Source organism: Leptodactylus fuscus, chromosome 7 (genome assembly GCF_031893055.1).
Source record: "Leptodactylus fuscus isolate aLepFus1 chromosome 7, aLepFus1.hap2, whole genome shotgun sequence".
NCBI classification, from domain to species: Eukaryota; Metazoa; Chordata; class Amphibia; order Anura; family Leptodactylidae; genus Leptodactylus; species Leptodactylus fuscus.
In genome coordinates, this window is record NC_134271.1 from 7756304 (window position 1) to 7782077 (window position 25774).

The 25774-nt window shown below is 42.6% G+C and overlaps 1 protein-coding gene across 1 annotated transcript in view; it reads right to left on the minus strand.

Annotated features, from left to right (window-relative positions):
* SPON1 (spondin 1) overlaps nucleotides 1-25774 on the minus strand; it is a 169023-nt gene that overhangs the window by 32250 nt on the left and 110999 nt on the right. The window contains exon 7 of the mRNA XM_075280902.1: nucleotides 1167-1231. Coding sequence (XP_075137003.1) covers nucleotides 1167-1231 — 65 coding nt within the window. The remainder of the gene's footprint in view (nucleotides 1-1166; nucleotides 1232-25774) is intronic.

Consider the following 25774-nt stretch of genomic DNA (forward strand, 5'->3'; position numbering starts at 1 on the left):
CTGCTTGTAATTCCCTCCCAAATTATAGAGGACTTTTCACCACCTCCATCAACTCCAACTCTTTGCATCCTTCAATAGGCTCCATTAATTCTGGCGCTGTTGTTTTTTTCTCTCTAGCCCCACCACTCGGTGCACAATATGTAAATTAGGCTCGGTACGGTCAGGTGGGTGGAGCAGATATCCTGGGACCACCCACCTGACAGCAGAAATGGTCCTTACACTAAGAGCACGGATCTGTCTATAATGGTAGGAGTAGAGAAAGATTCCAGAATCAGTGGAACGGGCGACTATTAGAGGATGCAAAGAGCTAGAGTTGGTGGAGATGTTACAAGGTCTGTGGATTGCCCAATTATTTCTTCCCCTTACACCTAAATTGGGTTTGACCAGATTTTTCAAGTGGATAGCCATAGTAAAATGCAACTTGCCTGAATGCCTCCACCCCCCAAGGTCATCTGTACTATGGGCCCACCTACAATTAGGTTTGACCAGATTTTCACTTATGTGGATTGGACATAGTTCTGCTGAAATTGGAATTGAACTCCTATCTTTGGAGATTGTCTCTTACAGGACTAGGAATTTATGACTCAATTGACAAGTGTTACATGGATGGTAACTTGAAGCTCATCGGCCTCAATGCAAAATCTGTACTAGGCAATTACAATGTATCATTTATAGTACCGGTTTCGTCATGTTGAAAGAGACACCTTATGGCCCCCTTAGGTTCCTAGACCTCCTCTAGTTACGCCTTTGCACGTTTTGACACCTTCCAATGGAACGCTCAGTTGATAATTCACTCACAAATAGAGGAACAGAAAGTTACGACAAAAGATTCACCAAAATTGTTATTTTAGTAAGGTCCCTAATATGTGATAGATATATATATATATATATATATACACTTACAAGTGACAGATAGGGTTTATTCTTCGCCCCATCGAGACAGAGCAGTTCATCATCCAAACTACAATATAGATAGGGCAATTTTCGACATTTCCAGGACTAAAAAACCTGGTGTGAATGTTAGCAGTAGATTTGTCAGCGCGAGCTGCCTCCGTGTTACTCAGTTTATCACCTTACCTCTGGGAAGCAGCAGGTATAACACTTGTCAGGATTGAAATTAGGAAGAGCTTAGAGTTCAGGAGAAACATCTGTCTTTTCACACTTACACATTCAAGGGTTGCCAGGCCGGCCACTGCGCTTTGGCTTTGATGACTGTTAACACTTCATCCCCCTGTAAGAGAAGAGAATCGCTGTCAGATACTTCTACAGCAGTTTTTGAAACATCAATTTATAATAGGGAGCAATTTTTTGGAAACAAATCTGGTTGGCCAGGTTTATCAACATTGGCAAGATCAATCGACATTCAGTTTTAGATACAAAGTATCAACTCATCAAGTCCTAGTTCTTTAGAGATACGAGAGGACTTCTTGGTAGCCCTACAGACTGTTGAAGGTTTTTGGCTAAAGTTTGAGGTTTTCGTTTATTTTAAAGAAGTTGAACTTGGAGCTTGGGTTTTACCCCGGCCACTCTCGCCAGTTTTATTGGCTAGAACATGCACATTGAAGGAATGCTATCCATGCATGGTCCAGTTTTCAAAATACATTCTTTGAAGATACCCTAAAAATTGCATTTGAGCACTCGTCACTTTTTTCATTGGGTTGGTTCTCCTTTCATTTTTTTTCTAATGGACTGTTTTCAAGGGAAAAAAGTGGACAAGGCATGACATCCTAGATGTGGCCACTAGAACAGTCAAGTCACTTCAGGGTTGGATTGACCCACCAAAGGGTTTTCCATGCTTGCCGACACGTGCTGGTAGTCATCTGGGAGAATGGGATGATGGATGTGGCAAAGCCCCATTCTCATTCTTGGGGGTATATGCTACACCCAATGTGCTGGACTCACCCCTTTTTGTGAACCAGCACATTACATGCCCACGTCACATAGACAGTGACAGAGAGTCCCATGGATTTTTGGGGCATTCTTCTAGACCCTGGAGATTTGGTAGATCTTCTGAGAGTTCAGGTGGTCACCTCTTATATCAAGATCTTCCTGAATGTTTCAGGAGAGTTGGCAACTATGGGTTTCTCCAATAGGGCCAAGATCTTATAGGATGATAGGGCTCGGAGACAATGTCTACAATGCCCAGTAGTGGGCAGCACAATTGGAAGTTGTCAGTAGGATGAGTCCCTGGATTCTTGGGTGAACCCTCAAAATCAAGTCATCTCATTGACCTAAGAAACCTCAGCAAGACCCTGATTCATTCCAAGTAACTAACACAAATCTTTTTTGCTACCACCGACTACTTTCCTATCAGCAAAAATGTTCTATCCAAAAGTTATCTGCTTCGGTAGTAATAAAAAAAAAAAAATGCTGGCACTGAGAACATGAGACATTTTCCCCATCATCGTGTACTGTATAGCACTGCGTTATGAGTTATACCGAATGTGTGGAAAGGTGAGGACCTTGCCTGGGGCGACAATTTAATAAGAAGTGCACCGCTACCTCTCGCCTTGCTTTTGACAGGCTCCATTAACAGTAATCAACAAAGCTTTGCAAGATAGTGCAGAAAAAAAAGTCGGGCACCGGAGGGAAGTTTGAAGTTGGAGATCAGGAGACGTTCCAGGCTGACCTCACGGTGTAGGTGATAATACGCTAGAAAAATGATAAGACATCGCCGAGCTAAGAGAGTGCATCATTTTATAGGAGGGTCAGCTGAGGCTGAAAAGTTACTTACTAAAGTTGTTTACTTCTAGACATGCTATCATTGGGATCTGGCCACAGGTGGCGCTAGAGGCACGGCTCTCGGTTTTTGGAAAGAGAGCTAATTTGCATACCTTTTACCCAGAGGAGCATTGCAACCTGTAAGACTCCGAGACTCTAAGGAGATACACATGGATATAGGTCTTAAAGGTGTGGTGGTGAAGGATTTGAAGAATAATAGAAGGATATGTAATAATACAAAAATATAATGCAAAAAATAAAATAAATGACACTCCTGTTAAATCGCCAGCTGCACCCGTGTTCCCCAGTGATGTCACCAACAAGACCCCTGCAACCGGTCTATGGCATCAGCAATGGTACCTGCATGTACGGCACGAGGAGGCCGACGATATATCAGGTGAGTAATGTTTTTGCCTGCCTATGGGTAGAGATTGTCGGCCAATGGTTTCCAAACGTTATGAAGGTGATCAATATCTTTAGCCTAGAATCTTCCATGTTGGTATCTACTTGTTCCGGTTTCGGATCTTGACTCTCTGTCGGTCTTACACATCGCTACAATGTTTCAATCATGTCTATGACCCTGTGACTATTTGGGCTTCTCCTTGTGTAGGGCAGTGATTACAAGGATACTCTGCACCCTGCACTGCATCCTATAAGTGCTACCGATGTCCTTCTCCGTCTTCCCGTGACCTTGGCTAAGCAGACAGTCCTCGGAGAAGCTAATTGCTGCTTTATTTCTTACAAGACTAAAGCAATTAAAGTCTAGTATCGTCCTCTTCAAGCCAGGAGATGTTAGGAGCCTCGTGTTTGCAGACAAATTTTGATCCTATGTGACCTGACATTCAAAATAAAATTGACGATTTTTTCTTATTCAACATGAAACATGTTCTATTGCTCCGGAGGAAGTTCTACAATTGGCCAAACACGTGTAGAATCTTCCATTTCATAAATACACCAAACTTCACCAAACCAACCCAGTAAAGTAGACTCTGAGAAAAATCTTTTTGATTATCACTATCAGGATTGTAAAATTTTCTAGATCGCCCATCAGGTTCTGATCTTTCCCAATCCCGATCGCTCAACCCTATTCATGATATATACATGGATAGGGTTGAGCCGATCTTGAGATAACCTCCGACTTCAATCCCGCCGGAAAAGATCAGGATCGGAATTCCGATTGTGATCGTGAAATTTACTCGATCGGCAATCGGGATCCGATCTTTCTCGATCCCTATTGCTCAACTGTATTTATGATATATACATGAATAGGGTTGAGCCGATCTTGAGATAACCTCTGACCTCGATCCCGCCGGAAAAGATTGGGATTGGAATTCTGATTGCGATCGTGAAATTTTCTCTTTTCAGATCCCGATCGCTCAACCCTATTACTATCTATATTACTATTTTGTGAACATGGCCCCTATGCAGATCTATGGAGTGGCCGACTAGCAGCGCCGCACCTCCCATGAGGCGACCTGAAGCGACCGCTTCAAGCGGCGCTATGCCAGGGCCCCGGGGAGGGCGGCATTTTTCCTCCTAAGCTAGTCCAGGACAAGCTGCCCTGGACTGGCTTAGCGCCATCGAGCGGCCTCCCCTCACGCTCAGGCAGAGAGCAGGTCCTCTCCTTGCCTGCTCTCTGCTTGCTAATGCCGCTCCACCACGCCCCCTTCGCTCCGCCCCACCCCCTTCGCCCTGCCCCCTCCTCCCGGGGGGGGGGGGGGGCTTTCTATCGTCCTCGCGCGGCGGAACAGGCAGGTTCACCCCTGCCGACAAGGAAGCAAACAAATCAAGCGTGTAGTCTGATCATTACCAAATATGAATCGTCTCTAGAACCCTTCCAGGACCTTTCATACAGTGTTGTCACAGTTTAGCAATCCATTAGTTCTAGGATATAACCGTAAGACGTAATTCACACCATAACTGGCGGATAGGATGGATAAGGTAGCAAGGCCCAGCCCTAGGGGTCAAACATCCTCTTCATCAAGATCTTCACTATGACAAAAACCAGGCATGAGAGCCTTTATATTCCTTACACCCCTTTAACAATACGACCACCGGAACGTGAAAATTCCGTGGATAGAATTTTTCACTTTGGTCGCTCCGGATACAATAATTGTAGCAAATTCAGCTTTTATTTTTCTTTATAATCACGCTGATATATTTTCTAGATTTTTTTAACAAATCAAAAAAAATTACAAACCGAGAAATGGAAATTGCTTCTACTTTATTACAATAGTAACAAATGACTTTTTTATAGCCCTGAATGTAATTAATAAGCCGTACATATTAATTGGAACCTACGAAATGTTTTAATTAATTGCGGTTTCTTCGAGATTAAAGGTCTCGCAGTTTATTTTGTCGGGAGAGAAAATTGTTACTTTCTGCGAGACATAAAATGTTATTGCTTATCATTGTCTAACAGATGTTTCCTTACAATGAGATCATTAATGTCCTCCGACGTCTCTTTCCGAAGCGTCACGTACATGGCGCGATAACGGGCAACGTTTGTATCCGGAAATAATTTTTGTTTCACGGGGCTAAAGATCTATGTAAAGTGTTGGTGAATCCGGTCCTTGAGATCACATGATGCTAATTGATTTTTTTTTTTTCATTGAGTGTATTTTTTTCGTTCCATCTTTAAAAGATATAGCACATTGTGTGGTCACTTGAGAGACTCGTAATCTTACCGTAAGAGATACATATTGCATTCTGATGCCTGAAACCAAAACATCTCCTAAATACAGGTAGTCCTCAACTTACGACGTTGATCCGTTCTTACGCGGCATCGTAAACCGATTTTTTTTTTTTTTTAATGTATATTGTGAGCCCCACACAGAGCTCACAATGTACATTTTTTCCCTCTCAGTATGTCTTTTTTTTTTTTTTTTTGAATGTAGGATGGAAATCCATGCAAACACAGGGAGAACATGCAAACTCCTTGCAGATGGTTTTTTTGCCCTTGGTGGGATTTGAACACCAGGACTCCACGCTGCAAGGCTGCAGTGCTAACCACTGAGCCACTGTGTGGCCCCTCCGTAAACCGAATTTCAACGTAAGGAGGTGGAGTCTAAGATCAGACCACATCAGTCTCCATTGTGGTCCGATTTTAGACTCCGCCTCCTCACAAACAAACCTCAGAACCAGCTGGCAGAACCAGCGTTGATTGGCCGAATGCTGTACACTGGCCAATCAACACTGGCCAATGCATTCCTATGAGAAAAAGTCACCTCCCGCATAAATGCAAGCTGCCAGCACTCCCGACTAGCAAGGACCTACTCGCTCATCTCTAGTCGTAACCCGAGGATCTAAAAAAGTTTTAATTTGCCACAAGTTTGAAGAAAAGGTGAAGAATAAATGTTTCCTAATGCTACTTTGTAAATGTTAAAGTGATGTATGGCATATAGCAATACCCACACACCTTGGCAGACAGTCAAACACCAATTAGCATAAAATACAGCTTACTATTCACAGCCACAAACACTCCAAGGCGCTAATACAACACAAGGGTGAATGTTATTACACTACATTTCCAGAATTCGGGAGCCAGATGGATATTTTAAAGGACAATGAGTGAAGGGGAGTGATAATTTATGCAACGGAGAAGTCTTAAAATTTAATGGCAAAGTGGACCAAACTAGTTATTTATGCATGGATAGATTGTAAATGTAGGAATTTGACTTTTTGTCGTGCTTTACGTTCCGTAATTTAATATACCGCAAGCCAAACAACCGTTCTGCTTATTTGCCCAAACGTTATCAGTTCAAGGTCACATCCACAGTTCCATAAACCACAAGCATATTGAGTGCATCGATGAAGACCTTGAAGACTATGGGTGTTGAGAAGACATCAAGGGTTTTCTGGGTTGTATAAAGCACTCCTATTCCATATAAAGGGGTTGTATCAAGTTTTCTATTGATAGGATAGGGAATAACGTCATGAGACCACAGAGAATGTGGGTCTGGTTCTCCCATCCAAGAGCTATAATCAAATATCTCCAGTGACCCCATAGGACTCAAATGGACCTACCCATTCTAGACCTACTATTCCATCAGCATGAGAAACTAAGACCATGGTCTCAGGATTGGTGGGGGCTAGAGATGAGCGAACACTAAAATGTTCGAGGTTCGAAATTCGATTCGAACAGCCGCTCACTGTTCGAGTGTTCGAATGGGTTTCGAACCCCATTATAGTCTATGGGGAACATATACTCGTTAAGGGGGAACCCCAAATTCGTGTCTGGAGGGTCACCAAGTCCACTATGACACCCCAGGAAATGATACCAACACCCTGGAATGACACTGGGACAGCAGGGGAAGCATGTCTGGGGGCATAAAAGTCACTTTATTTCATGGAAATCCCTGTCAGTTTGCGATTTTTGCAAGCTAACTTTTCCCCATAGAAATGCATTGGCCAGTGCTGATTGGCCAGAGTACGGAACTCGACCAATCAGCGCTGGCTCTGCTGGAGGAGGTGGAGTCTAAGATCGCTCCACACCAGTCTCCATTCAGGTCCGACCTTAGACTCCGCCTCCTCCGGCAGAGCCAGCGCTGATTGGCCGAAGGCTGGCCAATGCATTCCTATGCGAATGCAGAGACTTAGCAGTGCTGAGTCAGTTTTGCTCAACTACACATCTGATGCACACTCGGCACTGCTACATCAGATGTAGCAATCTGATGTAGCAGAGCCGAGGGTGCACTAGAACCCCTGTGCAAACTCAGTTCACGCTAATAGAATGCATTGGCCAGCGCTGATTGGCCAATGCATTCTATTAGCCCGATGAAGTAGAGCTGAATGTGTGTGCTAAGCACAGTACACACACATTCAGCTCTACTTCATCGGGCTAATAGAATGCATTGGCCAGCGCTGATTGGCCAGAGTACGGAATTCGGCCAATCAGCGCTGGCTCTGCTGGAGGAGGCGGAGTCTAAGGTCGGACCTGAATGGAGACTGGTGTGGAGCGATCTTAGACTCCGCCTCCTGCAGCAGAGCCAGCGCTGATTGGTCGAGTTCCGTACTCTGGCCAGTCAGCGCTGGCCAATGCATCCCTATGGGAAAAAGTTTATCTCACAAAAATCACAATTACACACCCGATAGAGCCCCAAAAAGTTATTTTTAATAACATTCCCCCCTAAATAAAGGTTATCCCTAGCTATCCCTGCCTGTACAGCTATCCCTGTCTCATAGTCACAAAGTTCACATTCTCATATGACCCGGATTTGAAATCCACTATTCGTCTAAAATGGAGGTCACCTGATTTCGGCAGCCAATGACTTTTTCCAATTTTTTTCAATGCCCCCGGTGTCGTAGTTCCTGTCCCACCTCCCCTGCGCTGTTATTGGTGCAAAAAAGGCGCCAGGGAAGGTGGGAGGGGAATCGAATTTTGGCGCACTTTACCACGCGGTGTTCGATTCGATTCGAACATGGCGAACACCCTGATATCCGATCGAACATGTGTTCGATAGAACACTGTTCGCTCATCTCTAGTGGGGGCCCCAATGGTTGGAATCCCACCATTCATTATGTTATTTCCTATCCTATAGATCATATACTGTATCTATAGGTGTTTCCTTCCTTACCTATCTTCTAGGCTGGACATTTCTAGGTATGTGGGTCACAAGATGACCAGCTTTTCAAAACAATGTGATTCTGGCAAGTAATATCAATCCTATCCTATGTTGCCCCCAGTGGTTGTGTAGTGAATTGCCAGCCAAGTGGTTTTTTAGCATATCACAGTCCTGTACATATTGTGGGTGTCTGCCTTAGACTTTTTTTTTCCTAATTTACTTTTGTTGATTTTCTGTTGTGGGTAAAACAATTCTATGAAATAATTACTGTCTGAATAAAAAGGATATTTTTATTCTGCCTAAAGATAAACCAGAATTTCTCCGCAGAACATTATCAGCTACTTCCTTCAGCTATCAGCATTCCCTGCGCTGCTTCCTATTCAACACCTCAAATACCGAATTTCAAAGTAATTTCTTCTTTACAGTTTTTCTTTTGTCTTTTATTTTTCTTATGTGAAGCAAACTATAAAAAACATCGAGTCAAAAACTGCGAAGAGTTTAGTAAATGTTAAAGAAATTTTTCTGTTGTTGTTTTAATAGAAGGGAAAAAAGAAGAAAAGAAAACATATTGAGGAGTAAAGAAGAAACAGTTGAAAGAGTGGGGGAAGAGAAGAACATGAAGACATGGGAATGAAGATGAAGGTATACAAGGAGAGGAAGAAAGGGAAAAGATGAAGCAGTAGGTAAAGAGAAGAGGAAGAAGAGTGGGTACAGAGAAGAGGAAGAAGAGTAGGTACAGAGAAGAGGAAGAAGAGTAGGTGAAGAGAAGAGGAAGAAGAAAAGGTACAGAGAAGAGGAAGTAGAGTAGGTAGAGAGAAGAGGAGGAAGAGGAGGTATAGAGAAGAGGAAGAAGAGTATGTACAGAGAAGAGGAAGAAGAGTAGGTGAAGAGAATAGGAAGAAGAGTAGGTGAAGAGAAGAGGAAGAAGAGTAGGTGAAGAGAAGAGGAAGAAGAGTAGATAAAGAGAAGAGGAAGAAGAGTAGATAAAAAGAAGAGGAAGAAGAGTAGATAAAGAGAAGAGGAAGAAGAGTAGGTGAAGAGAAGAGGAAGAAGAGTAGATAAAGAGAAGAGGAAGAAGAGTAGGTAGAGAGAAGAAGAAGTAGCGTGGGTACAGAAAAGAGGAAGAAGAGTAGGTGAAGAGAAGAGAAAGAAGAGTAGGTGAAGAGAAGAGGAAGAAGAGTAGATAAAGAGAAGAGGAAGAAGAGTAGGTAAAGAGAAGAGGAAGAAGAGTAGATAAAGAGAAGAGGAAGAAGAGTAGATAAAGAGAAGAGGAAGAAGAGTAGGTAAAGAGAAGAGGAAGAAAAGTAGGTAAAGAGAAGAGGAAGAAGAGTAGATAAAGAGAAGAGGAAGTAGAGTAGGTAGAGAGAAGAGGAAGTAGCGTGGGTACAGAAAAGAGGAAGAAGAGTAGGTGAAGAGAAGAGAAAGAAGAGTAGGTGAAGAGAAGAGGAAGAAGAGTAGGTAAAGAGAAGAGGAAGAAGAGTAGATAAAGAGAAGAGGAAGAAGAGTAGATAAAGAGAAGAGGAAGAAGAGTAGGTAAAGAGAAGAGGAAGAAAAGTAGGTAAAGAGAAGAGGAAGAAGAGTAGATAAAGAGAAGAGGAAGAAGAGTAGATAAAGAGAAGAGGAAGAAGAGTAGGTAAAGAGAAGAGGAAGAAGAGTAGATAAAGAGAAGAGGAAGAAGAGTAGATAAAGAGAAGAGGAAGTAGAGTAGATAAAGAGAAGAGGAAGTAGAGTAGGTAGAGAGAAGAAGTAGCGTGGGTACAGAAAAGAGGAAGAAGAGTAGGTGAAGAGAAGAGGAAGAAGAGTAGGTGAAGAGAAGAGGAAGAAGAGTAGGTGAAGAAAAAAGGAAGAAGAGTAGGTACAGAGAAGAGGAAGAAGAGTAGGTGAAGAGGAAGAAGAGTAGGTAAAGAGAAGAGGAAGAAAAATAGGTAAAGAGAAGAGGAAGAAGAGTAGATAAAGAGAAGAGGAAGTAGAGTAGGTAGAGAGAAGAGGAAGTAGTGTGGGTACAGAAAAGAGGAAGAAGAGTAGGTGAAGAGAAGAGAAAGAAGAGTAGGTGAAGAGAAGAGGAAGAAGAGTAGATAAAGAGAAGAGGAAGAAGAGTAGGTAAAGAGAAGAGGAAGAAGAGTAGATAAAGAGAAGAGGAAGAAGAGTAGATAAAGAGAAGAGGAAGTAGAGTAGGTAGAGAGAAGAAGAAGTAGCGTGGGTACAGAAAAGAGGAAGAAGAGTAGGTGAAGAGAAGAGGAAGAAGAGTAGGTGAAGAGAAGAGGAAGAAGAGTAGGTGAAGAAAAAAGGAAGAAGAGTAGGTACAGAGAAGAGGAAGAATAAGGAGCAAGATGAGTACAAAAGAATACAGCTGTTACGTCCGCACCCATTCAAACTTCTGTGCAATCCTCTGGCCACATTGTACGGCACAGGAGACATATCCTCTCATGATTACTTGCTCCTGGACTCTGATCATTTTGTATTGGCACTTTTAGGGTTAACTGTCATGTGCTTTGTGATTGACAGCCAATCAAGTCTGGGCCGGATTCTGAATTTCTTATAAACAAGTCATCAGCTCCCACATGTTTGCTGGCTATTGTGACTCTGTCCTTGCTTGCTGTTCTCTTGCTATTGTATTGAATTTACAGACTTCTGAGTTTTGGCTTCCCTTGTTACTACACTCTTGGATTTTGATTTGGTACTGTTTGTCTCTCTGGATTCACCAATTTTCCATATTAGGGGATTCGTGTTTCAGACCCTCTGGGGTGATTTGCAGAACGTGCATTCTCACATTGACTTACATTTTAAGAAGGAATTGCATTCCCCCTTGGAAAAATAATTCCATCACACTTAATTCCTCTCATGCCAAAATAACTGGAGCAATGGAAGAAGATTAAGGATAAGTCAAGGGAGAGTCCATAGTAAGTGCTTTGTATCTAAGAATAACAGGCTGTATATACATCTCTGGGCCATGTTACTCACACTTTATTACACTTTTATAAACAAACGGGATGTGACTACTTTACATGTAGACGTATATGTTACAAGTGATGACAGCTACACATTCCAATACCATCAAAACTAAAATACAGATGACCCCATGACCCCTGATTTTGATCCAAATGGTTAAATGGTTTCCTTTTTTTATTTTACTTTATTTTATATTTATTTTTAATATTTTTTGGCATTTTGTAACTACTGTAGAATTATAGGGCTTTCGGTTTACACTATTTCCGTAATTACGTCGACGGACCCTAAAATAGACTCCGTATTTTTGTCCACCATTGTCTGACATTTCTCTCGGCAAGAAAAATGCCCTTCTTAGGAGATTGTACCGGATGTTAATCCATTAGCTGTGGTTGGCAGAAACTTGGGGGTGTAGAGTAATGGCTTTTGATTGTCAGTTATTATTGGGATTTTTTTTTTGTATTGTAACTTTTTATACTTTGACGTCTTCCGGAAAAGGAAGAAAACAAACATTGTATCAATTGTTATTTATTTCTATGTTAAGATTTGGAATTCTTTGTATAGGGAAGCTGATGTATTTCCTTTAGCTGTAGTAGCTGCCAGTTGACGTTTCTAATTGATTTTAATGGGAAGCAAAAAGTTACTACCAAGTGACTTATCTCACATGGGAATGATGGATTGGGCATATTAAAAGCCAATGGTTATGGAAAAATGCAGGAACTATCTAAATCTCACACATCAATGGGAGATAGGACTAAGTCTACCCAAATATGTTGACCAGAGCCTGCCACAAAGACAGTTGGATTTTAGCTCAATTTGGGTCCAGGTTATTGCCCCAGAATATTTGTGTAAGAAGTGGATGCTTTACTGATATCAAACCAGAACCCGCAGCAATTATGTCAAGGCAGGTCAAAAAGGGGAGTAGAAGCAAACAGATAAATGAGTCCAAGCCAAGGTCAAATCCGAGAGTCAACAGTCAAAGCCAAAATCACTAATCAAGTGATATCCAGTGAAGAAGCTGAGGTCAGAAATACAGCAAACCACCAGAAACGATCAGGAGACAGAAGCCTCACTAGTAAGTAAAAACTAATAGCAGGCACCTGGGGAGTTCAGAACAGACTCTGGGAAGTAGATCTGCAGATTGAAGTTGTGTCCTTCCTTATCTGTCCTATTTTGGCCGGCAATGTCCAGATATGTGCATCACAAGCAAGATCATTTTAAAATGTTATAACAATCACCTATTTGTGCCTATGGGTGACCATCCTGTTGGGGGTAAATTGTAATTTCAGGTCTTTTGATAGCATAATGAGAATTCGAGCTGAATCTGCTTCATGAGAGGTTAACTAAACTAAACTAAACTTCTTTGTAGACACATATGTAGCTGTTGTCTGATGAGTGTCTGGTGGGCTTACATCTAGAGATGGGCGAACGTCGTGAGATTTATTTTGTGTATATTTAGATGGTTCATCTGCTCACTTCATTTTGAGCCATAAGTGTTGTATTTATACTCTGGAGTGTGAAGAATATAACGTGGAAGCTCGGAGGAGGAGGAAACATAATAAATGCTTATCCTCACCTTGCCTCACCTCTCCTGGTCTCCCTTGGGGACTTAGTGGTCAAGACAAGGTACAATTACGTGTCTATTATGTTTCTCTATTATGTTTGTCAAGTACTAGTGGTTCATGGGTGGCAAACCTCATAAGTTTTAAGTTCAGAATGAACTTGAAACTTTTGGAAAATTTGCAACAAATCCAATTCATTCTTGATTTGTTCGCTTATCTCAACTTACATCCTTAGCCATGTTATAAGGGCTGTATATATGAGACTTATAAGGTGCCTTCCAATAGGTGGTGGTAGAAGAACAAGTTTCCTTTGATTTTCTATGGCATAAAAGTACAATTCACACGAGGCTGTGCACCCAATATTCTGTACATACACTTGGACACACTGTTACCGACTTGAGCATCTTCGACCCTTCTTGGTCTTCTAAGTCTTCTGGAACCTACAGTATATTTCATAGCGCTAACCCTACTGTCTCTAAAGCTTTTTCCACAAAATACACAAAAAACTCTAGACTTCTCTGCATTATTGCAAAAAGTAAAACAATGGGGACTCTATTTTTCCACTACCATATGGATGTTTCACCAAGGTATCAGTCTAAATATCTAACACAAAGTATGTTGCTTTGGCACGCTGCCCGTAATGCATTTCAGAACAGATTAAGGCTGTTTCTAATATCACAGATTTTCCCAGATGACAAAATAAACAGAGCGGTATCTCTCCAAAGAGCCAAAAAAAACCTCAAGCAAGTATAAAATAAACATTACAAGACACACAAGGGATAAAATAAACCTTGGACTATGTGAATGGTTTCACGTGTCAGAGCACTAATTTGTGCGCGAAGACGATTGCGGTCTATCACTTTGCTGTGCTAAGCGAATACTTGTCGTAGTCCGGACTCATTATTATTGTAGCCAGAATGATTTTATTATTAATTTAGTATCTAAGACCTTCCGCTAGGAAAGAATCGATTTGTAAATTATATATAAAACACTGAAATAGTAAAAAACAAAACAAAAAGAAAAGGTCTAAGAAAAAGTTCTGACCATTGAATAAAGAAAAGTTTCACATACTGTTAGGGAAGAGCCAGACAGCAGTTCCCCAGTGCTGTAGATGAACCCTGGAGGAAGGGGCACAAGAGACAGTGAGCCCTGGTCTGAAACCCTCCACTGTCCCTTCCTGCTTGCCGGTCCCATCCTATGCAATAGATGGCAACTGGACAGCAAAAACCTTCCTAAATACGTGACACACAAAACGGGGACAAGACAAACAACAACAAGGGAGGTCAGGGGCCAGTAACAGTCGAGGGATGCAGTGTTAAAATCAATAACCAAATGAGTAGTCAATAGGGAAAGCCAGAGGTCAAGGATCAGGATACAAGAATAAACAGCAAAAGAAAAGCCAGCATGCACAAAGCAATAGCAAGCACCAATGTGAATGTGAGCCAAGAATAAATAGGGAGGAAGAACCCGCCCTGGAGTTGATAGGCGGATAGGCTGTCAATCCCAGGGAAGACTAAAATTAACTATTAGAGCAGAGGGAAATGAAGGTGAAGGCAGACGGGTGTGGTGGAAAATCAATTACCAAGGTGATGGAATAGAACAGTGTGCAACCAAAAATTCTAAGCAAGGAATCAAACTGCACATGCCTCCTGCACCGCAGCATGCAAACAGAGGGTGGCGCAGTTACCCGAACAGGCAGAGACGGTACACATGCTTTTTAGGTTTAGTGGTACTGGTGGGACGTGGTGTCGATTCCCATGTCACTCCTAAAAAATATAGGAGTTATGGGATCCTATGAGTGATGGACAAGCAGGTCGATGGAAGTGGGACCACAACAAGTTCTTGGGATTTGTGGGCCGTCAAGCTTCTGGATTTCTACGAAGCTGACTCTTATGACATGGCTGATTGATACATCATTATATATGTTCTAGGGTTGTATATTTTGTAAAAATTTCCCGGATTCCCCAGTGGTCTCTTCTTTCCCATTCCTCTCAACATGTAGACATGACCGCTTGGCAGTTTACTGTCTCTAGCGATGACCCACCTCGATCCATGAGTGGCAACAAGAGGAACCAAGAAAAGTGCACCCAACAGTCGTGAGAATGGGAGATATTTTTGGAAAATTTAAGCAATTCTACCCCTTTAAGAAATTCTAATTGACCTGTCGGACCATAAATTTAGTACAGCAGTGATTGCGAGGAATGAAAGGTTCTTCCGACATCCAGCGAAGACTTACTGAGATCTCATTAGTCGGTGTTTTTGTTGTGCATTTTAAATATGGGGTCACGGGGTGTTGAAGGAAAGGAAAGCATCTGTTAAGTGGAACATCACAAACTCTGCCGCCAAGTTTATTGTTTATTTTCAGTTCCAGCCTTCTGCTTGACACCCAGCTGTACGCGTCACCGGAGATATTTCATGAGTCCGGACACATTCCTGAATAATGCACCACATTTACCACATTACAAGTGCTTATTCCACAGCTCGATCTGATAGGTGGAAATGTTTATAAAACTGAAGATTTACAGGTCGATTTCTTGGCATTAGTCATCAATGTATAAATATGCACGGAGAGGTGCAAAATGACCTTGCGAACTAAAAGGGTTGGACCGGCTTAGAATGACATGACATACTTTATACTTGAAAAGTAGGACCAACTTCATATAAACTCTATTTGCCACAGTATGAGTTAAGAAGTAAAAGATCCGCGCTTACCCTCAGGATAGTTGAATAATCGCCTTTATTTAAAAATCACAAACAGGGATCTTCATCATCTCTTTTTGATTTTTATACTTTATACTTGGGATGTCCATAGACCAGAATCTAAAAGAAAGAAGCTGGTGTAGACTTCAGGTGTCAATTACACCCTAAATTGTAGGAGGCAGGGGCTCAAAGAGCACTCCAACTATGGCAAAGAGTTATTGGACCCATGACGCACAAAGCAATTGCCCATTTCTCACATGGGGTTTGCATTCAACTCAATGGATCTCCATTGCACAATCTCCGAGCAATGGAGATCTGCATGGAAGATACAGGAAAACCTCCCTTACCTTCCGTCTTGTCCAACATGATCGTAAGGCATCAAGTTGGATTGTGCAAAGACAGTGTATTGAGAGAAGCCAAAGAGCCAATGGACAAAACCAGACTTTGCCCATCTGGAGACACGTTGCAATGTCCTCGTTCCAGAAAATAACCAACAATGGACTTCAACTAGTTTCCCATCTAAGGCCATTTTCTGGAAGGTGATGCCTCCTGCCACCTTGCAAAATAAGGGGAAATTTGTTAGACACTCAATTCCGACCCTGCCCAAATGTCTCAAGCAGGGTAAATGAGCAAAAAGTCACAAACTTGGGTTTGTGCAAAACTTTGGAACTTTTCTACAAAAATCCAGAACAGATCCCCGATGTATCTAAAGAATAGGTATATATAAAAATACAGCACCCCATAATGTATTTTGGAGTATGGAGAGGCAGTTTTGGGAGTTTGGAGAGGAATCAGGGCGCTCCAGGAGTGTTTTTGTTTGCCGAGGACATACACAGGTTAATAGATAATGTAGGTAGCGAGTGCGATATTCTGAGCACACTTTTTGGCTCGCCAGATAGCAATCTTTCGTAGGCGCAGACAGGCACGCTGCCATATTGAGCTGTTTGTTATTTCAATGATTACATCTGCCATTATGGTGACAAAATTAATTCGCAGATGAAGCAATTTACCGCACAATATTTAATATATCTCTAAACAAACACATTAGATGAGGAGCAGTCAGCTAGTCATTCCCTACCCGCGGATTGATTGGGAGAGCTGCGTCCTGCCCAGCCATATAAAAGATGATAACCCCGGTCTGAGATATACACTCACCGGCCACTTTATTAGGTACACCTGTCCAACTGCTCGTTAACACTTAATTTCTAATCAGCCAATCACATGGCGGCAACTCAGTGCATTTAGGCATGTAGACATGGTCAAGACAATCTCCTGCAGTTCAAACCGAGCATCAGTATGGGGAAGAAAGGTGATTTGAGTGCCTTTGAACGTGGCATGGTTGTTGGTGCCAGAAGGGCTGGTCTGAGTATTTCAGAAACTGCTGATCTACTGGGATTTTCACGCACAACCATCTCTAGGGTTTACAGAGAATGGTCCGAAAAAGAAAAAACATCCAGTGAGCGGCAGTTCTGTGGGCGGAAATGCGTTGTTGATGCTAGAGGTCAGAGGAGAATGGCCAGACTGGTTCGATCTGATAGAAAGGCAACAGTGACTCAAATAGCCACCCGTTACAACCAAGGTAGCCAGAAGAGCATCTCTGAACGCCGCACAGTACGTCCAACTTTGAGGCTACAGATGGGCTACAGCAGCAGAAGACCACACCGGGTGCCACTCCTTTCAGCTAAGAACAGGAAACTGAGGCTACAATTTGCACAAGCTCATCGAAATTGGACAATTGAAGATTGGAAAAACGTTGCCTGGTCTGATGAGTCTCGATTTCTGCTGCAACATTCGGATGGTAGGGTCAGAATTTGGCGTCAACAACATGAAAGCATGGATCCATCCTGCCTTGTATCGGTAACGGTTCAGGCTGGTGGTGGTTGTATCATGGTGTGGGGAATATTTTCTTGGCACTCTTTGGGCCCCTTGGTACCAATTGAGCATCGTTGCAACACCAAAGCCTACCTGAGTATTGTTGCTGACCATGTCCATCCCTTTATGACCACAATGTACCCAACATCTGATGGCTACTTTCAGCAGGATAATGCAATGCCATGTCATAAAGCTGGAATCATCTCAGACTGGTTTCTTGAACATGACAATGAGTTCACTGTACTCCAATGGCCTCCACAGTCACCAGATCTCAATCCAATAGAGGAGCATCTTTGGGATGTGGTGGAACGGGAGATTCGCATTATGGATGTGCAGCCGACAAATCTGCGGCAACTGTGTGATGCCATCATGTCAATATGGACCAAAATCTCTGAGGAATGCTTCCAGCACCTTGTTGAATCTATGCCACAAAGAATTGAGGCAGTTCTGAAGGCAAAAGGGGGTCCAACCCGTTACTAGCATGGTGTACCTAATAAAGTGGCCAGTGAGTGTATTTCTATGTAACACACTGAGACATCAGAACGCTCTATAAACACAAAATATTACAGTCACTGTCAAAAAAAAAAGTCTTGTTGAAATCTTGTGTAACCCCTTCACCAGTGGTGTAACTACCGGGGTAGCAGCGGATATTCGGGGCCCGGTAACAGTCGCTACCGCTGCTGTTTGGGGTTTTTTGCTTTTTTTCTTAATAGGCCGTTACCAGCTGCGGTTACTCCAGCCAGTAACGGGGACTATTTACTTACTGATCCTGACAGGGCCGGGAACGGTAAGTGATGCCGCGGGCCCCACAAACACTATTATTATATAGTATAATGATCGGAGGCCCAGGAGAGTTAAGGGAACATAAAAAACAGTGTTACTTACCTCTCCGTGCCCCAGGCAGGCTTTGGGTCTACTTCTGTGATGTCCCTGAAGTCATATGACCGGGGCCTGCATCCCAGGTCATGTGGCGTCCCGGATGTCAATGAAGATGACCAACACCACCGAGGAGTGCAGCAGAGCCAGGGAGAGGTAAGTAACAGTGTTTTTTATGTTGGTATCCCTTCTTGGTCTCCGATTATTATACTCTGGGGTTTGAAAAGACCCCAAAGTATAATAATTGTTCTTGGGTGTTCACAGTGGGGCATAATACTGTGTGCAGGGGCCACTATGGGGGATAATACTGTGTGCAGGGGCCACTATGGGGGATAATACTGTGTGCAGGGGCCACTATGGGGGATAATACTGTGTGCAGGGGCCACTATGGGGCATAATACTGTGTGCAGGGGCCACTATGGGGCATAATACTGTGTGCAGGGGCCACTATGGGGCATAATACTGTGTGCAGGGGCCACTATGGGACATAATACTGTGTACTGGGGCCACTATGGGACATAATACTGTGTGGAGGGGCCACTATGGGGTATAATACTGTGTGCAGAGGCCACTATGGGGCATAATACTGTGTGCAGGGGCCACTATGGGGCATAATACTGTGTGCAGAGGCCACTATGGGACATAATACTGTGTGCAGGGGCCACTATGGGGTATAATACTGTGTGCAGGGGCCACTATGGGGGATAATACTGTGTGCAGGGGCCACTATGGGGGATAATACTGTGTGCAGGGGCCACTATGGGGCATAATACTGTGTGCAGGGGCCACTATGGGGCATAATACTGTGTGCAGGGGCCACTATGGGGCATAATACTGTGTGCAGGGGCCACTATGGGACATAATACTGTGTACTGGGGCCACTATGGGACATAATACTGTGTGGAGGGGCCACTATGGGGTATAATACTGTGTGCAGAGGCCACTATGGGGCATAATACTGTGTGCAGGGGCCACTATGGGGCATAATACTGTGTGCAGGGGCCACTATGGGGGATAATACTGTGTGCAGGGGCCACTATGGGACATAATACTGTGTGCAGGGGCCAATATGGGGGGATAATACTGTGTGCAGGGGCCAATATGGGGCATAATAGTGTGTGTAGGGGCCACTATGGGGAATAATACTGTGTGCAGGGGCCACTATGGGGCATAATAGTGTGTGTAGGGGCCACTATGGGGCACAATACTGTGTGCAGGGGCCACTATGGGGCATAATACTGTGTGCAGGGGCCACTATGGGGCATAATACTGTGTGCAAGGGCCACTATGGGGCATAATACTGTGTGCAGGGGCCACTATGGGACATAATACTGTGTACTGGGGCCACTATGGGACATAATACTATATGCAGGGGCCACTATGGGGCATAATACTGTGTGCAGGGGCCACTATGGGGCATAATACTGTATGCAGGGGCCACTATGGGGCATAATACTGTGTGCAGGGGCCACTATGGGGGATAATACTGTGTGCAGGGGCCACTATGGGGTATAATACTGTGTGCAGGGGCCACTATGGGGGATAATACTGTGTGCAGAGGCCACTATGGGACATAATACTGTGTGGAGGGGCCACTATGGGACATAATACTGTGTGCAGGGGCCACTATGGGGTATAATACTGTGTGCCGGGGCCACTGTGGGGTATAATACTGTGTGCAGGGGCCACTATGGGGGATAATACTGCGTGCAGGGGCCAATATGGGACATAATACTGTGTGTAGGGGCCACTATGGGGAATAATACTGTGTGCAGGGGCCACTATGGGGTATAATACTGTGTGCAGGGGCCACTATGGGGCATAATACTGTGTGCAGGGGCCACTATGGGGTATAATACTAGGGAGGGGAGGGGACATGTCAAAAGTTCCTAGTTATTTCACTGCCCTTCCCCCAACCAAAAGCCACAGTAATGTAGATGAAGTACGATGGAAAATGCTGTTCTGTAACGGACCTGGGAAACATAGTTACCAAACCTCAAGATATGCAAATGAGCTCTCCCCCAGAAGGAAGAAAACCGTCTCTCTAGTGTAATAACATATAAAAACTCTTTGAAGAAACATTCTACCATTCTCTCTTCGGCATTGCTTTGCTTTCCGTCAATTGCGTATTCCACAATAGTGTTATTGCTTCCTTCCATAGGGCTGCTCAGCAAACAATAGAGCGATGGCTGCGGAGGAAGGTTATTAATATGTTTATGCATTTTACAAACTAGGTTCCATAAAAACACTGCTGTCAGCTTTTTTTTTTATTTCATCCCAATTTCTCAAAGAAACTGAAAGTCACCAAATACTGCTGAAACCTCACAAATACTCTCAGCATAAAATCAACCAGATTAGGGAATATTATTCATCCCTGAATGTCATTGTGTACTCTCTGAAAAAAAAATAAAAAATTCTGAATATAATTTCATGCATCCGGTCGGGAACCCTGCGGTTATACAATGATGGAAAACAAGGGGAATATGGGATCATTATTTATTCATATGGAAAATTCCGAAGGCAAAAATTTGCAAATGTTTCAAAAAGTTGACGGAAAGTTTGCATTGTCAAGTTGTATTTGGGTTTCATCCTGTAAGTGGATTTTTTGTGTTGCCTTCACATGGATGTTTATGGATCTGTCTGTCTACTAAAGTGTCCAAAATGGTCGCTATTTTTATAGTCAGCGTTGAAGTAATGCACACAGTGTGGCTCATCTTTAAAGGGGTTGTGCCGTTATGGCCACTTTTTCCCAATGCACAGGACATGGAACGAGTGTCCAGTTATTGATTCATCCCAAACACTGGGTCCTCTGGTGATCAAGAGGATGGGGGACCAATAATCCTCCAACGCTTCCTCGTGAATGGAACACCAGTGCACTTGTGTGATCTACGCTCAAGTATCTGGGACTATAAATGTGATCCCTTATCCTCCTGATCACTGGGGTACCCAACAGTCCAGACCCCAGCAGTCAGACTCTTATTCCCTGTTGCCATAAGTGTCCACCACAACCCAAGTCCAACCCTTCTTTCTTTACTTTCTACACTAGCCTGAACCCCAGCCATTTAACAAACAACTTTTTAATGACCTGTAATGAAAATTGCTACATTTTTTCTTATATGAGTCCAAAAAGTTGCAACTTTTTGACAACAAAATTGTGCAAGGTTCAGTACATTTCCTCCAGAGTAAGTCTGAGACACTTCCCTTTGCTTTTGTATGGACCTGAAGAGAGCAGAAGAGGATCTTACAGCAAAGTCTACACGGAGTTGTCTTAGACTCTTCCTCCAACTTCTAGAAGGACCAGCCCAAAGTCGGGAAGAGTGTCTCAGACTAGGTTCTTTCATTCCTGATCTACAGCTCTTCACGAAGATAATAGTAGCGTTCACCACTTGGATCTTACACTTGTGTTGAATCTGATAGGCACTACCCAAATGGTTTTGTGAATTTTATGCACCTCCACCACCCCTCTGGGGACTTCTTTTCATGTCAATTCTACTTGAAGACCATGGCTTGAAGACTATGATTGTTCAATAATAAGGTCCTAAAGGTGAATAGTTCTTAGGATATTTCCTCTGGATCTGAGAACGTCGCCGTTGCATCCTATAGGTCAGCAATCGTTCACTTACCAAGTTGAGGATGATTCCATGACTTGCAACGTATAACATATGTAACACAATAGCGGAGATATTTTCGGCTGTCACCGTCCTCATCAGCCAACTGAATGGCTTAAATGCTATAATCCCCTCAAGGTTACTTAATATCCTTGCAAAGTACAATCATTTTATTAGCGTCCCATGGCAATAATAAAATGTAATCGGAAATGCTTAAGCCATAACATTTGTGACTTATGAAGAAACTTGGCGTCCTTTCTGAATTTGTGTTGTCAGATAATTTGCATCCATTATACTTTGCTACAGATGAATTTTTTTTTTTCAAAAATTCTATCAGCAAACCATTATTAACTAAAATAATTACCCGGTAGACAACAAATCTATCCATAGCCGGCGCTGACTGCTACGAACCAACGTTGGATAGTTTAATGACTTAGTTGTGTGAGACGAGGAATGCTGACGGGGTGAAATAAGTGATAATCTGTTATAGTTCATCACATCAAACTTGGCTCCGGGGTACTTTATGTATTATTAAAGTTTTTCAACTTTTTAATTGGTTTCATTAGTGACTGCGTAGCCGAGATTCTGTAATGGATGGAAGCGCTAACGCCTCTGAGCATTGCTTAGACTTTTTATTATTATGGTTAATACAATAATAAATGTATATAGCGCAGAACCGGTCCCAGAACTAATTTAGCTTTAGATTTTCATTGGCCAAACCCACTAATTTCCTGGGATCTGGGGTAACTATCTAATGCCTGTGGGAGCCTCACCAATTTTGGAAAGATTGGACACGTTGTAGTCCATTGTATCGGGTGGTGGCTTCACCTCTCTCCCCATGGAACCCTTATGGGCGCCTGTACAATTTCTGATCAGGACATTAGTAGAATGCAGAAAAAACTTGACCACAAAGCTAAAACTATAAGGAAGTAAGGCTAGAAAACGTAGCTCAACTAATCACATGTAACGTCAGATATACAAGGAACTAAACTACTGTAGAAGCAGAAAATAAGAAGGAACAGAGACAGGACCAAAAAAGGACAAAGTAAAAAATGGTACATAAAACTGAACCCTAATGGAAGAGTCAATATATTGAAGAGGACAATGCTGGAACTATTAGAAGGCTCAAAATTGTAAAGTGAAAGCTAGAATGTCAGGGGATATAGAAAGATATGAAGGTGCAGTGAAATTGTAAGGGCAGAGAGACAGAAATGCAAGATGGACCAAAAGAAACTCAAGGAAACTGAGCCAAGTCATGATTCAACCAATCCAAGAATCAGTAGTAGAAGTTAGCTATAACCGAGAAAACACAAGGCATAACAGACAAAATGTAGACATAGCCAAGGAGCAACATAGATATAACGAAGAGAAAACATAGACATAACCAAGGAGCAACATAGAAGTAACCAAGAGAAAATATAAAAACAAGCAAGTAGCAACATAGAAGTAACCAAGGAGCAACATAAATATAACGAAGAGAAAACATAGACATAACCAAGAGCAACATAGACATAACCAAGACAAAACATAGACATAACCAAGGAGCAACATAGACATAACCAAGACAAAACATAGACACTACCAAGGAGCAACGTAGACATCACCAAGGAGCAACATAGACATAACCAAGGAGCAACATAGATATAACGAAGAGAAAACATAGACATAACCAATATAAAATATAAACACAACCAAGGAGCAACATAGACATCACCAAGGAGCAACATAGACATAACCAAGAAGCATTATAGACATAACCAAGGAGCAACATAGATATCACCAAGAGAAAACATAAACACAACCAAGTAGCAACATAGAGATCATCAAGACAAAACATAGACATAACCAAGGAGCAACATAGACATCACCAAGACAAAACAAAGGCACAACCAAGGAGCAACATAGACATCACCAAGACAAAACAAAGGCACAACCAAGGAGCAACATAGACATTACCAAGACAAAACAAAGGCACAACCAAGGAGCAACATAGACATCACCAAGAGAAAACATAAACACAACCAAGTAGCAACATAGAGATCATCAAGACAAAACATAGACATAACCAAGGAGCAACATAGACATCACAAAGAGAAAACATAGACAGAACCAAGGAGCAACATAGACATCACAAAGACAAAACATAGGCACAACCAAGGAGCAACATAGACATCACCAAGACAAAACAAAGGCACAACCAAGGAGCAACATAGACATCACCAAGACAAAACAAAGGCACAACCAAGGAGCAACATAGACATCACCAAGACAAAACAAAGGCACAACCAAGGAGCAACATAGACATCACCAAGACAAAACAGACATCACCAAGAGAAAACATAGACAGAACCAAGAAGCAACATAGATGTAGCCAAGAGAAAAGATAAACATAGTGAAGAAGTAACAGAGACAAAAGCAAGAAAGAACATAGCTAAGACCTTGAGGGAACATGGCCACAGAATAAAATCATGATGGAACAGTCAGAATTTTGAGGGGATCAGAATCAAAACCATGAGTAGTTTTCCAGGACTAAAATATTGTTAAACTGTGCTTAGGGTAGGCCATCAATATCAGACCAGTAGGAGTCCGATACCTAAGACACTCATCAATCTGTTTTTTGAAGAGACTGCATCATTTGGACGAGCGCTGTGACCTCTTCACTACTTACCGAGCACACTGCCGTACCTTGTACAGTGGCCGTGCTTGGTATTGCTGCTCAGTCTTATTCACTTGAGCTGCAAACAGACAATGTAACCAATGGACAAGACCTTAGAAGTGGTGCTCATTGTACTTTGGCCTGCTGCTGATCTGCGGAGGTCCCACGTGTCAGACCTTGCACGGATCCAACACTGTTGACCTATCCTAAGGATAAATCTTTAATACTCCTAGAAAAGCCCTTTACAAATGAACATGGAAGCCATCATCTCTTCTCCATCTGTCACCGATACAATCTTCCACGGTCGGCAGGTTGAACATCCTTCAATGTCAGGGAGGACTGAAGCCATTACAAACTATTCTGTGCAAGTGACCAAAGAACAAAGTTGTGTTCACGGATTTCACGAAACGACTTCAATTCTATTCCCTGCCTTTTGCCTTCAGTGCAAAAATTTGCAAAAGCAGACAGCTCTAACAGATGGCGAGCAGGACCGAAATATCCCACCACTGTGATGCTAATAGTACGCAGCATCATTTGTATTCATTATTCCTAATGTGATAAGGCGAGTGTGGAAAACATGGTAATTTTTTTTTTTTTTTTCCGCTTGAAATTCTAGTGACAAAACTTTGAAAATATAAACAGAATATTAAGATCAATCCTTGTCTGTTCCGGCCATTTACACATTGTTATCTATAAACAAGGCAGCGGCCCTTGAGCATCGGCTCTCTTGCTGGGAGGCAAACACTCCCATGAAATCATAGAGGCGCAAAATCTAATGCCGAAAGACTCAAAAAGTTTATGAACGTCTCATTGAAACTGGATTTGCTATTGACACATAATAATAAGGCAGAATATTCACCACTGAAACAAAAAAGGCTACAAAAATTGCAGAATGGAACATCTCAAGGTTCAGAAGTAACGTCTTAAAATTTAGACAACTTTGAGTAACGTCTTGAAGTCAGACCCCCACCCATCAGAAACTTTGGGGATCCTGGGTGTGTCGCCCTCACAAATCAGATATTGGTGACCATAGCAGAGTTTACTGGACCCCTCATGGTATAAAGCCCTCTTTACTGTCTCTGCACAGTTTACTGCCCCCATTCCTGGCTCCTACATGTCATAACCACCCCCTTTACTGGCACCCACATGGTATAAAGCCCCCTTTACTGATGCTCACATGGTATAATGCACCATTCATCGTCCCACATACAGTATAATGTCCCCTTAACTAGACTCCACATGGCATAAAGCCCCCTTTATTGGTGGAAA